Source organism: Dermacentor silvarum, chromosome 4 (genome assembly GCF_013339745.2).
Source record: "Dermacentor silvarum isolate Dsil-2018 chromosome 4, BIME_Dsil_1.4, whole genome shotgun sequence".
NCBI lineage: Eukaryota > Metazoa > Arthropoda > Arachnida > Ixodida > Ixodidae > Dermacentor > Dermacentor silvarum.
Genome location: NC_051157.2, coordinates 50696355 through 50708714, shown reverse-complemented (window position 1 = coordinate 50708714; position 12360 = coordinate 50696355). Strand labels below are relative to the sequence as shown.

Genomic DNA, 12360 nt, shown 5'->3' with positions numbered 1-12360 from the left:
CGTAGAAGAGGTCGCCTGCTCCGAAGATAGTGTGGTGACGGCACGCGTCCATTTTGATGAAGACTGCACCCGTGCGTGGGCATGTGCCATTTGGCTTTAGCTGTGGGGTTCGCGTCACATTTCTTGTTTCTTTTTTTTTTATATTAGACCTGAATTTATATAATGAATTTGGCATATTTCTCTGGCTATTCCCCCGCCGTTGATATCGATCTGCCGCATCTTTTTGTAGGTTAAGAAGAAGAAGAAGAAGAAGAAGAAGAAGAAGAAGAAGATGCGAATCGTCTCGTGCTTCGGTTTCATCACCCGTCGAATGGGTTGCATCCGTCTTAGCTGTTACCAAGTCCCGTAGCCTCGCCGAACGGGTACCGCAGCGTAAGTAACGTCAATGTCGCTATAAAGCGATTGCTTGCAAAAGCAACAGCGCTTTGTTGTTTACCTTCCGGCGGTTGCACAACGCTTCAAGCTTTGGTTTGCGCACGCGTGATGTGATGGCATGCGTTATGATGACATGGCACGCCCAACTTCATCAATCATTTCATCGCACTAGCACGACAGTACATTGAAGAGTTGGGTCTTGTTATATTGAGAAATCTATAGAGTGGAATGATGCACCGGAAAAGAGAGCACCAAAGCTGTATTACGTGCTAGCGTCTACAAGGGACTCCAATGCTGGTCCCTTGTAGACGCTAGTACGTAATACGTGCTGTCTGTTATCACTGTTGTTAATCAGAAACCGGAGGAGGTGCCACGATGAATGTTTGATACGAGAGCCACTTATCCAGCATGCAGAGTTAAAAACTTAGCGCATTCGCTACGGTAATTGTTCGCATATCAATTAGGCGCTTCTATTTATGTTAGAGCACCCATGACGTCCACCCCTCTAGGTGAAGGCGCTGGGACTTTCAACACTTTCAGATCTCATAACTGCGGCGGGAGGTAAAGACTATCCCTTTAGGACGTTTCCGCACATGTAAGCCTTTAAGCCTTATATAAATCCCCCGTCTGTGTTTTTTTTTTTTTTTCACTTCTGCAGCAATGCTTTTCACGTTTCTTCGGTTTTGTATATGAAACCAAAGTTTTGGAATGATTTTCTCAGAACTGAAAGTTCGTCAAGCAGCACGTATCGTAAAAACGTCACGGAAGGCGGAACGGTGATGCAATCGTTTAAGTCTTCCTTTTTTGCTGGTTACTCTGGTAATAGACCATATGACAATTTTTTTATTTCCTGAGCACAATGAATATAACCCCACCGCCATAGCTCTGTAGCCTTAGTGGTCTGCCGCTGGGTACGAGGTCGCGGCTTCGACTCCCTGCCACATTCAGATGGGTGCCGGTGCAAAAACGTTAGTGTACTGAAATTCAGTTGCTCACGTGGTCAAAGTCAATCGGAGTTATCCATTATAGCGTCTCTCGTAGCTCAATGTGGAGCCATCGTACGTAAAACCTCCGCAATCAACAAGTTGATTGCATGATTGACGGGCCTTGAGAGACAGCATGTTAGAGGGCTCTGGATTAATTTCGCATGTAATTTTTAGTGCTTGTTAAATATTCTTAATTGTGGTCAATTACAGTAAACGAGACCGAAAAAAAAACTTTGAAGGACGCTTAAGCTTCGCTTTTAAGAGTGGAACGCGATAGAATTCAAAGATCCCCGACTGCTTCTCAAGCTTCATGGCAACTGCAGCTTATGTAAACGTAATGTTTACAGGGAAACGCTGGCGGCGAACGCTATGCACGCAGGCGAGCTTTCTGGTAGGAACGCGGTCTCTTGCATGGTCCGATCCAGGAGATAGTGCACAGCCGCGCCAAAGAAAGTATATAATTTTCAGGTTTCTGTTATTGTTTCGCACTTTTAATATTTCAGTTTGAGAAGATTTAACATAAGAGGCATGCGCTGTATGTGTTTTGTTTGATGACACTTCCGCGGTGGCTCAGTCAGCTAAGGCGTTGCGCTGCTGAGCGCGAGATCGCGGGATCGAACCCCGACCGCGGCGGCCGCATTTCGATGGAGGCGAAATTCAAAAACGCCCGTGTGCTTGCGTTGTAGTGCACGCTGTTAAAGAACCCCAGGTGGTCGAAATTAATCCCGAGCCCTCCCCTACGGCGTGCCTCATAATCAGAACTGGTTTTGGCACGTAAAAACCCCAGAAAGAAGAATGTATACCGAAATTTTCGCTCACGGAAAACTCCGCCTTAGCCGGCGCCGACACCGACAACGGATTTTCTGCGACACGGGGCCCTTAACGCTATGGTGCTGACGCCGGCAATGGTGCGCAGGTCGCGACTGAACGTGCGGCCACGATGATGGTGCTAGGCGCCGCGTTCGCGGCCTCGTGCCTGGCCGGCGCCATCTTCGTGCTCCTGCTACAGGTCTACCTCATGTTCCGGGCGATGACGTTGCCCGCGCTGCACCGCGAGAAGGTCGGCAAGAAGTACGCGCCAGCCACCATACCTCAGGTGAAGACAGATCATGTGCTACATCCTCCCCTTTTCACTACAGTGTTCGGCACCACTTTCTTACACTGCAAGCGCCCACCCCGTAGCCTGCGTCTCGTCCTCCTTCTTGTGTATGTTTTAAGCTGTACGTTGCTTCTGGGACTATTACTAGACTAGCCAGTCAATAAAAGCTGCTAAACCATGCATGAACTTTTGAAAATCGTTTGATGACATAGCAAGCTTCCACCGTTAATGTATATCGAGAAATCTTCAAGATAACTGAAATTAAACTAGATCGTCCACCCCTTATATCTTGAGAAGTTCCCAGTATGATGAAATACAGGAGCTTACGTACCTACTCTCTGTTTCGAGTAGTTTGCAAAATCCCGAAATGACATAGCAAGCGCCCATCATCCTTTTTACGATGTTTTCAAACTCATGAAACGCACTGCAAACGCTCTATTTGGGGCCGATAAGATTTTGTTACAACTCGTAAGCACTTGCTTCATGCATCGTGTTAAAGAGGAAGCCTAACAAGGTGCAGTCATTATTGATGTATTCTTCAGCAGAAGTGAGTCGTTTTCAACGACAATGATCTTCTTTTTTTTTGTTAAACATGGACGCAGTAAGTGAACGACGATCACCATGGACAATTCAATACCCAGACATGACAAGTGCACATTTGATCAAGAAATCGGCTACTGTATCCATCCTCATTTCCAAATTACCTCTTTATACGCGTGACGAAGTTGGTAGTGTTGGTCTCTGCTGAGAAAAACGCGAATGCCGGCGCTGTCGCGAACGGCAGCTTCAGGCCAAATTGTGTAGAAAACCTGCTTAACAAACTGACTTATAACACAGAAAGAACAAACGACTACGCTGACATTTTTCTTCTTCGCCGGTCGCCGCTTTGAGCAAAAACCTTTGCAATAAAATCAGCATTTGGTCTAACGGGAAATATCGTTGGAGCCAATGTTTCGAGGAGACGACCTGCCTAGTCACCCTTGTCTAAACGTTGGCTCAAGCAACGTTTCTTCTTCGACCACTTCGGTCCTTTCAAGACTCCCTCTTCCTGTAACACTAGCCTTTGCAAGGTAACTTCTGTAAACTTGCCCATGTACATTATTGTTGCCTGCTATTTAAGTTCACTGAGTAATGTTTGCCTTTAAATTGTTACCCGCACGGAATGGGATGGCAGCGCCGCCTCAGCTACGTGACGTCACGCTCTGAAGCCTATCTGCATCACCAGCAGCAAAGGGCGGGGGATACAACGGGAGCCTTGAAAACAGCTGCATGTTTTTCTTCGCGCCTTAGGCGTGCAGATTCGCTCCATTAATCGCATATTCAATTTCGTACTGATGTTTATTCTATTTTCCGCATTATCTACTGATTTATATCTATAATCGTGAAGAAATGGGCCATAAGTAAAAAATCGCTTCTTTCCGGTTGACAAGCAACAGGCGAATCAGAGATCAAAGAATCCATAATTAAAGCAAACTTTTCGGCGTAAGTTAAACGAGGACAAAGAACAGCGAAGAACAGTTTAACATAGCGTTCTCCTCAACTACAAGGCCCCGTGCTGTTATACATTTTACTACGGAACCACAGTCCTCTGTGCAGGACCTGAAAAATAAGATTGGTTTTCAGTCGCTGGAAACCCTGTGAACTGATAACCATGCCATAATTAACCTATTGTCGTAATTTCACGACATACGGACTATATAGGCTGCTAAGTCAGACCGGTACGTTTAAGCGAAAGAAAGCTATTTATTAATCATGTGTAGTCTTGTCAGGGCGACGTATCAACGTGTTGCCAACTCTCGTTTGGAAACGAAAGTTATGCAGCGAGTTTATACGAATAAACGCTCCATGAAAACCACATGAATGTGTGCATTCATGTCCACAAGCTCTCAGGTTCACCTTCTCTACCACGAACCGCTTTACAAACTTTCATACGATCTGAAACATTGCGCTTACAAGGCAAGTGGCATGCGATGAGACAAGGTCAGAACACCAAGGCATTTTTCTCAGTGCAGACCTTTTTTCGATTTTTTGTAACAAGTGCAATTTCACAATGGAGCACCAAATAGTCTGAAAACTTTCCAGCTATGGACGTTCCCGATACACAAATACGTGGATGTGCAATTCGTACGTTTTTGTTCGAGATAAGAAAAAGGAAATTCCTGGTTGAATTTTCTGGAACGCAGAAACTTCTCAAGGCCGTCCAGGCTGAAGATTGGAAAAAAGAGCGCGACACATTGCTCGTGGCCAACCTCGCCAGCCAGTTTTTATTCAGAGAGTGGAAGGAATCTGCTCTAATTCGCCGGTAAGTCAACCGACAAGACATAGAAAGCTTCACTTACGTTTCTTTTGGACCAAGGTTTCACAATTGCTGTATATAGCGTTGTCTGCAAGGACAGTAAGGGCCCATTCACACTTGCGACTAGACGAGGTCGCGCGACCGATTGCGACTGGCGACCAGAAAACTACTCAAGACGAACGATGTTCACACTTACAAATGCGACCGACGAGTCGCTAAACCGAAATGTCTCGCGATATGCCGTTCACGTCTGCTTGCAATGTCATCGCCGCGTGAAATAAGCGTCAGCGTATATGGACGTCCTGTTCCTTCGCATCTGATTGGTTCCGCTGTTCTGCGACTGCGGTCGCGCGACTGAAAAATCTAGCAGTGAGCGACTGGCCCGAAACGGTCGCATTTCGAGAAAAGCAACCATTTGCGACTGGTTGCTTTGCGACTAACTTGGTCGCGCGACCTCGCCTAGTCGCAAGTGTGAATGGGCCCTAAGGCGACAGCTGGGGGCCTTTTCGCATGTTTTGATGCATCCTCGTGTATTAGTACGCCGGAAAGCTCATATATTCTGTGATTTCTTCCTTTGTAACGGCCTCCTCGGCCCCATGGCCTGGAGCCAGGACACCAAGATTTTAAACATTGGGTCATCAACAGGCACTATTCAGCACTCTTGTTACAACTACCTGAGAGACAGAGAGCCTCTGAAAAAAAAATCTACGTATGGCATCGACGAAAGGCGTTTCCCGGATCCTTTAAAATCGCGCGTACCGAAGCAAGAAGTATACCACTGTCGTTCGTGCGTCTAATTCCTGTCATCTTCCTCTCTTCTTCTTTTTCAGCGTCTTCTTTTCTAAAATAAACAAGGCATTTCGTGCGGTTCTTCGTGGTCCCGCTAGCAAGGTCTTAAGCAAACTACAGGTTAGGATCGATATGCGAGCGCAATAATGCAAAAGTCCTAAGGCACGTTCCCTGTTTTATACTTTTAGATACGAGAGATTGACTTCGGTAACGACTTCGTGAGCGTCAACAAGATGGCAGTGGAAAGTGTCACTCTACATGAGATTTGGAAGACAATAGAGGTTAGTATGCACTTCGATTCTATAGCGTACACGCATTCAAGTATAAGTTCCCGTCGTCTAGTGTGCTCAGTACCACCGTTCTTGCGGCGTTCGATTGGGTGTCGCAAGATTAGGTTACCGTATAATCCTAATGCGGCAAAAGTTTGCGGATGGAGCTTTAGTGGAAGTAAATAAGACTGTCAAAACAAACGCTGGAAACAGCGTCAGGCTGTTTTAAAGTCCAGTTATATAGCCCTTGGAAGTTGCTATCACTGAGTTCCTTTTGGCTCAACGGAGTTAAGGTGTCATCTGCAAATTCACAAGTTCAAACTTATCGAAACTTCGTCATTTTGCTACTGCTGACTGTTACAATGTTTTTTTTTTATTTTTTTTTATAAAGAGTACGATAACGGGCTCTGCTTCTTGTGCTGAAAAAGAAACCCTTTTGTGGAAATGTTGACAAGGGTGTAGGATTTTTACAAGTTTAGCTCGAACGTCTGGAAGAAAGTTTATATAAATATATTATGACTTCTTATCAACGAGATAATAGTCGACGAACACATTTTTGCGGTAAATAGTGTCCCATATAGAGGCATCACGTGTTTCTTAGCGCCTTAGACCTTTTATTTAGAAGGTCAATAAATCTCGATCCCAAAATGCACTGTAAGCACTCAAACGAGACTAACGTATTTGGCGTCTGTAAAGGCGTGCATCCCGAGTAAACGGCATTCTTCACGTTCTAGTGCGCACTGTAAAATAATTTACACCCTTAAAAGTTAATAAGGGTGTAAATCTGTATGTAACTCGCACCCATGCACACACACTTCTTTCTGCGGTTTTACGTGCCAAAACCAGTTCTGATTATGATGCCCGCCCTAGTCGAGGGCTCTGGATTAATTTTGACCACCAGGGGTTCTTTAAAGTGCACTACAACGCAAGCACATGGGCGTTTTTGCATTTTGCCTCCATCGAAATGCGGACCCTTGTGAGGGTGTAAGATGTGAATTATATACCGATTTAGACAATTTTTTTACATTTAATGGTGTAAATTATCTTAGTGTATGTATATAAACCAAGAAAGTTTACAAAAATTGGAGGACGCTTAAGCTTCGCCTTTAAGACTAGAACGCGATAGCGTTATCGGGACCCGTTCACATCGCATCGTTCGCATACGGCAAGTAGGCTTCATTCACTGCAACACTAAACGTGGAAAAGCCAGCTTACAAAGACCAAGCTTACACCTATCGCTTTAAAGTCGGCTTCACTTTTAAACTGAAATGCATTGCTGGAAATACGTTTTTCCAGGGGCAATATAAGTGGTCTTATATTAAAATGTGAAGGCCCTAGCACCTTTTTTTATTATTTTATTAATTTTTTGGTATTGCCCCGACGCGCGCAGGTCTGGTAGAAATGCTGGAAAAGGGGTTTGTGTTTGAGTTTTCTCGTAGCAGAATTAGGTTTTCTCGTACATACAAATTACAATCTGACGCCGATTGGTAAACAATCCGACGGCGAATCCGACGCCGAATGGTAAAGTCGTACTTTACCATTTTTCTGACGGATTTCACTGTGAGAAATTCAATTTTTTTTTTCACCAAAGAGAGAGAGAGAGAGAGAAACGTGGTGGGAAAGGCAGGGAGGTTAACCGGAAGAGATTCTGGTTTGCTACCCTGCACTGGGGTAAGGGGAAGGGGAAATGAAAGGCGGAAAGAATAGGGAAGAGAAAAAGCAGTCACAAAAAAAAATTCAAGGAATTAAAAAAAAAGAAAAAGAAAAGGAGGAGGTTCGAAACGTCTGTGAGAACTATAGTCTGTCAGATAGTCCACTCGATCGCAAAAACTTCAAGAGTGCCTTGACTGACTTGTTGTGTGACGACTGTATAGGCCGGCGTTCCAGGACTGTCTGCTCCGAAAGCGGCCGGTCGTCAAGACGTGCCAGCGCGGTCGCGAGTGACTGCCTATGTGCGCTGTATTGGGGACAGTGACACAGTACGTGCTCGATTGTTTCCTCGTCGCCGCAGTGATCACACGCAGCACTATCCTCCCATCCGATGCGGAAAGCAAACGACTTTGTAAATGTTTTTTTTTTTTTTTTTTTTTTCACCAAAAGCTTGCACTGCGTGGAGGGCCTGCGCGGTCGGTGTGGTTGGATGATTTTCTCCGCCACCCGCGATCACACACCGGTTACCAACGCCGGATTTTCTGCGACACGGGTCCCTAAACGCTATCGTGTTACAAATTGCGCGGGAGTGGCAGCTACCGCAGTTCCTTACCTGCGCAGGTGAAGCCAGAGTTTGCCTATACTTCTAACCTGAAAGAGGGCCGCGACAGCTGAAATTGGCTCAGCGCACATTTAATTTTACTCAATTATTGTAGACGTTAGCCTATTTCTAAAATAAAAGCTCATGGTTACTGGCTAAAATGTTAACTTTGGCTGCGTATTAATATCATGAAACACCATAATACTTGACAAGACGTTTCGGCTTCCTTCTAAAACCAGTCACAGAAAGAAGGACGTTGAACAATATCTGTACGGCAAAATTAAGCGTCCCAAATGGCACTGAGTGGAAGAAAGTGCTCCGTACCATCCCAGCTATTCGTTCTTCTAGCCTATGGTAAGATGGTGGCGGTCTGGCTTCACTTTTGAGGCGTCATCTCCACTCCAGCAAACTTTTAAATGCGAAAGATTTCTTGCCGGCCGCTTTGTCTGTTGTCCCGCGTCCCACACCCCCACAGCGCATGCGCGTCCCCTCTCCTCTCCACGCTCTCCCCCTTTCTCTCCTCTAGGAAACCTGCACAGAGCAGCGCCCGCGTGCCACGTCCCCACAGGGCATGCGCGTCCCCTCCTCCTCTCTCTCCTCTCCTACGCTCCCCCCCCTTTCTCTCCTCTAGGAATCCGGAGCGGCGCGCTCGACAGGTGGTGCGACAGCTGCATACTCCGCTCGGGGCACCCCGGTAGTTATGCGGTATGAAAATCATGGAGCGCGCGCGCCTCATTCTCTCTCCTGTGCAGCGCCGCGATGAGCGCTTGGGCCGCTGCCGCGAAACCATCTCCCCGCTGCTTCACATCCACACATGGTTCCCTTTAGCGGGAGATGGAGTAATTTTTATTGCGATAGCAATTATATGGACACTTCAACCGGATTTCTGCCGTCGGCGTCGCCGTCGCCGTGAGGTTCCCTATAGATATCTTCGCCGCGCGCTATCACGGAGAGCGAACGCACTCATCTCCCACGCGCAAGCAAGGAAGCAGGAAGCCAGCGCCGGAAGGAGCAGGGGGGGGGGGGGGGGGGGCGCACTTCTACTCTGCCAATAACCGCGCTCGTCGCTCGTCCGCACCGTCTCTTATCTCCACACGGCTCTGACCTTTATGCGCCGTGCATTCGCCGCTCAGTTTCCATTGAAGCGATAGACCGCACGTACCTTCGCCCGCTGCGGCGTATGCTTGCTGCCAGCGTTTTGACAGTCGTTGTCTGCAGTCATTCAGTGTGATCTATTCGTGTTTGTTTGTGCGCGCTCACACCACGCTTGTTCATTCAGTTAGTAATAGTCGGGCCACATTTTCCAACGCACGCTACACATGCAATTCTGCCCGGATCGGCAGTGCAGCGCTACAGGTGTGTCCCTTCGCACGCGCTTCCCACGGGAAGCGCTTCTCACCAACACCACCGTTTCACACGCGCCTTCTCGTGGTCATCGAGTCTCTCCATGTCGGTCTACTTACGCCGCAGCACACCTGCTTACTTAATCAGCTCATGTTTACTACAATTCATATTGCTACCAAAGCCGCTCACCTTACTTCGTATGACATTGCTGTATTGCTATCGCATTCATTGCTTCGCCCTTAGGGCGAAACTGTGACATTTTTTTAGTAAACCGCTACTGTAGTGTCAACTGGTGTTATAAAGCTTCGATGAGAGATTGGCATTTTTATTTCAACGTAAAATAGAGATGCGACAGCGTTTATTTCGACCCCGTCCATACATAACCGTGTCCAAATTTCCTTGCGCGCTGAACAAAAACGCATCGGACTTAATTTCAGTCGCGAGTGCAAATGAGCTGCTATTAGTGCCTGCGGCGAAACACCCCAGCGCACTATGTCTGGTTTGATCAGGAGCCCGCTGCCCTTACAGCAGGTACTGGCTTTTTAATGAAAAGCATTATATTTCCTTGCGCGCTGAAAATAAACACATCGGACTTAATTTCAGTCGCGAGTGCAAATGAGTTGCTATCAGTGCCTGCGGCGAAACACCCCAGTGCATTATGTCTGGTTTGATCAGGATCCCGCTGCCCTTTGCAGAAGGTACTGGCTTTTTAATGCAAAGCATTATTTGCCTGATGCGAGGTACAATGCGGTACATAGGTAGGTTCCTGTTTCGCATCGTTTCGAGCCTTCTCAATAAAAAAAAAAAAAGAACGTGGGCACCTTGCAGTAGTGGTGCAAGGCTGGAGTAAACAGCGGAGCTGATGATCGACCTAGCTTCTTCGAGGTTTTTCGAGGCGTGGCTAAGTTTTGCTAGGAAATGCTAAGTGCTGCTAGACACGGTATTCCGAATCGGCTCGCCGCCGACGCGCAGATTCTCGCTTGGCCGCGCGACGCGCTTCAAGATGAGCGATTTCTTCTTCGGGTGTCCGGATCTTCTTTGGTCGTCCCGTGCCAAGGCTACATGTACTCACCACAGAGTCAACGAGAGTTCTGCCGCCGTCACGGCGGCTCCGAGCTTTATCTCCCCAATGACGTCACGGCCAAGCTGCGCCTCCGCACTTGCCGGTACGTGGTTGGTCGAAACCTGCCTAGCCGCCACCAGAGGCGCCTGCTGCAGTCACGGACACCGCGCGCGTTCGGCGCGAACGCGGGGAAACGGGGAAACGCGAACGGCGTCGGCAGCAGCTCTGCGCGTTGCCTCGTTGGTGCTGCTACAATTCTCTCTCTCTCTCGGTCTCATTTTCTCTTTCTCTCTCCCGAACATAGCGCGCGCCGCGTGCATGCTCTCCTTCCCTCTCCTTAACGCCCCATGTCAAGGCAACATGTGCAGGGCACGGAGAGGAGGCGAAGCACACGCCGCTCCGCGAGGTGGTTGCTAGGCAAAGCGCGGTGACGTCATTGTTCAGCGAGGTTTTTTTCGATCGACGAGCACGGTTTTACGGATAGCTTAAACAGTTTCGCTGTTAAAAAACAGATACGAGTGTGATGGTCAGATCTAAACTGAGTCTCCTAGCAGAAGAGCCCAATACTCTATTCATTAAACCACAGACACGCGCATGTGGCTCCCCTGCCAACGCGCAATACAGTCTTTTAGGCGATCGTCGTGTGCATTATGTGGTATTGAAACAAGTTACTTTAAAAATGCGAGGGCACAAGCCGCGTGCGGCAAATAATGGCCAACCTTACGGTTAATCGCGTGCATCACGGCCATAGCAACAAGTTGCTCATGAAACAGAGCGCACTAGTTTCCCCAATATTGCACTATCTTCGGGATTCACACAGGTTGCAAAGTTTCCTCACCGAAGTACAACTCAGTGTTCGATGGCACGGTCGTCTATGTAGGCCCCCTTACTGCTGTCGTCGCACGCACGCTTGACTCGCACATACACACGATTGTTCTCCTTACACAAATATTTTGGTCCATTTGGTAACGCTTTGCGGAACACCAAACAATGCTGGATAGCCTACATGTAACATGCTTCGCGTAACATCGATTTCCACAATGCGTGCGATGCTTCCCGTATATTTTGTTTTTTGTTTCCTGTTTCAGTCATCGCGCCAGAAATGCGTTTCCGCAACCACACTACATCACCGTGTTCATTAATCTCACGCTTTTCAGGCCGATGCCATTAACGCAAATGGACCGTTGCCTTTCATCTCCGAAGTTGTGTGCTGTGTACGTATACTAGCCTGAGCTTAGAAGTCGCGGTGCTCTTGGGGCGAAATATGTTAGGCTTTCACAGTGCGCGCATGTTGGCACATGACGTTTCTCGATGAGCTACTGTTAATTCCAGGAACGCGAATCGAAATGTCTAATTTCACATGACGATAACGCATACGACGTCCTCGTCTCGTTGATCGGCAGGAGCTGGACATGTTCTGCAGCTTCGAGTACCCGGGTGGCTTCTCCATTGGCATTGACGCTGAGCTCAGCATGGGAGCACTGGCGTCCGTGGTCATCAAGGTTCAACACTTAGCAATCAAAGGCCGCCTGCAATTTTCCCGGAAGCCATACACCCACTGGTCCTTCGCCTTCTACGAGGTCAGTTGCACGGTTTACCCGTACAATAGAGACTGACAACCCTAGACAACGCCTCTACAGATAACAGAATAACTGCGCACTAATAAAGTTATACTCTCACGCTAATTGTCGCCTGCGTTTTTCGTTGAAGTGCTTTGGCTATCGGCGGTCTAGCGTGACGTCATACGCTAAATCAGAGGAGCTTCCTGTTATACAAGAGGTGCTGCTCTTGAACGCATCGCACGACAGTTGGTAGCAATGCTGCAGCGCCTTCCTCACCGCCATTACCGTATTTTCTCGCATCTAACCACTCAGTAATCTAACTGCTA

At 47.6% G+C, this 12360-nt stretch overlaps 1 protein-coding gene across 1 annotated transcript; it reads left to right on the top strand.

Moving 5' to 3' along the window:
- The first annotated feature begins 267 nt into the window (after positions 1 to 267).
- LOC119448106 (PDZ domain-containing protein 8-like) lies at positions 268 to 12088 on the top strand. The gene is made up of 6 exons (XM_049666428.1): positions 268 to 372; positions 2278 to 2457; positions 4644 to 4762; positions 5587 to 5665; positions 5734 to 5826; positions 11876 to 12088. Exons 2-6 carry the CDS (start codon positions 2302 to 2304, stop codon positions 12086 to 12088), a joined length of 660 nt encoding a protein of 219 aa, XP_049522385.1. The 5' UTR covers positions 268 to 372; positions 2278 to 2301.
- Positions 12089 to 12360: the final 272 nt, after the last annotated feature.

What these genes read in the sequence shown, in the direction of transcription:
- LOC119448106 (XM_049666428.1), top strand. Translation starts at nt 2,302, where the DNA reads ATGATGGTGCTAGGCGCCGCGTTCGCGGCCTCGTGCCTGGCCGGCGCC. An exon ending in CGCCAGCCACCATACCTCAG is followed by an intron (nt 2,458 to 4,643) that starts GTGAAGACAGAT and finishes TCTGGAACGCAG; the next exon opens with AAACTTCTCAAGGCCGTCCA. An exon ending in AGATTTGGAAGACAATAGAG is followed by an intron (nt 5,827 to 11,875) that starts GTTAGTATGCAC and finishes GTTGATCGGCAG; the next exon opens with GAGCTGGACATGTTCTGCAG.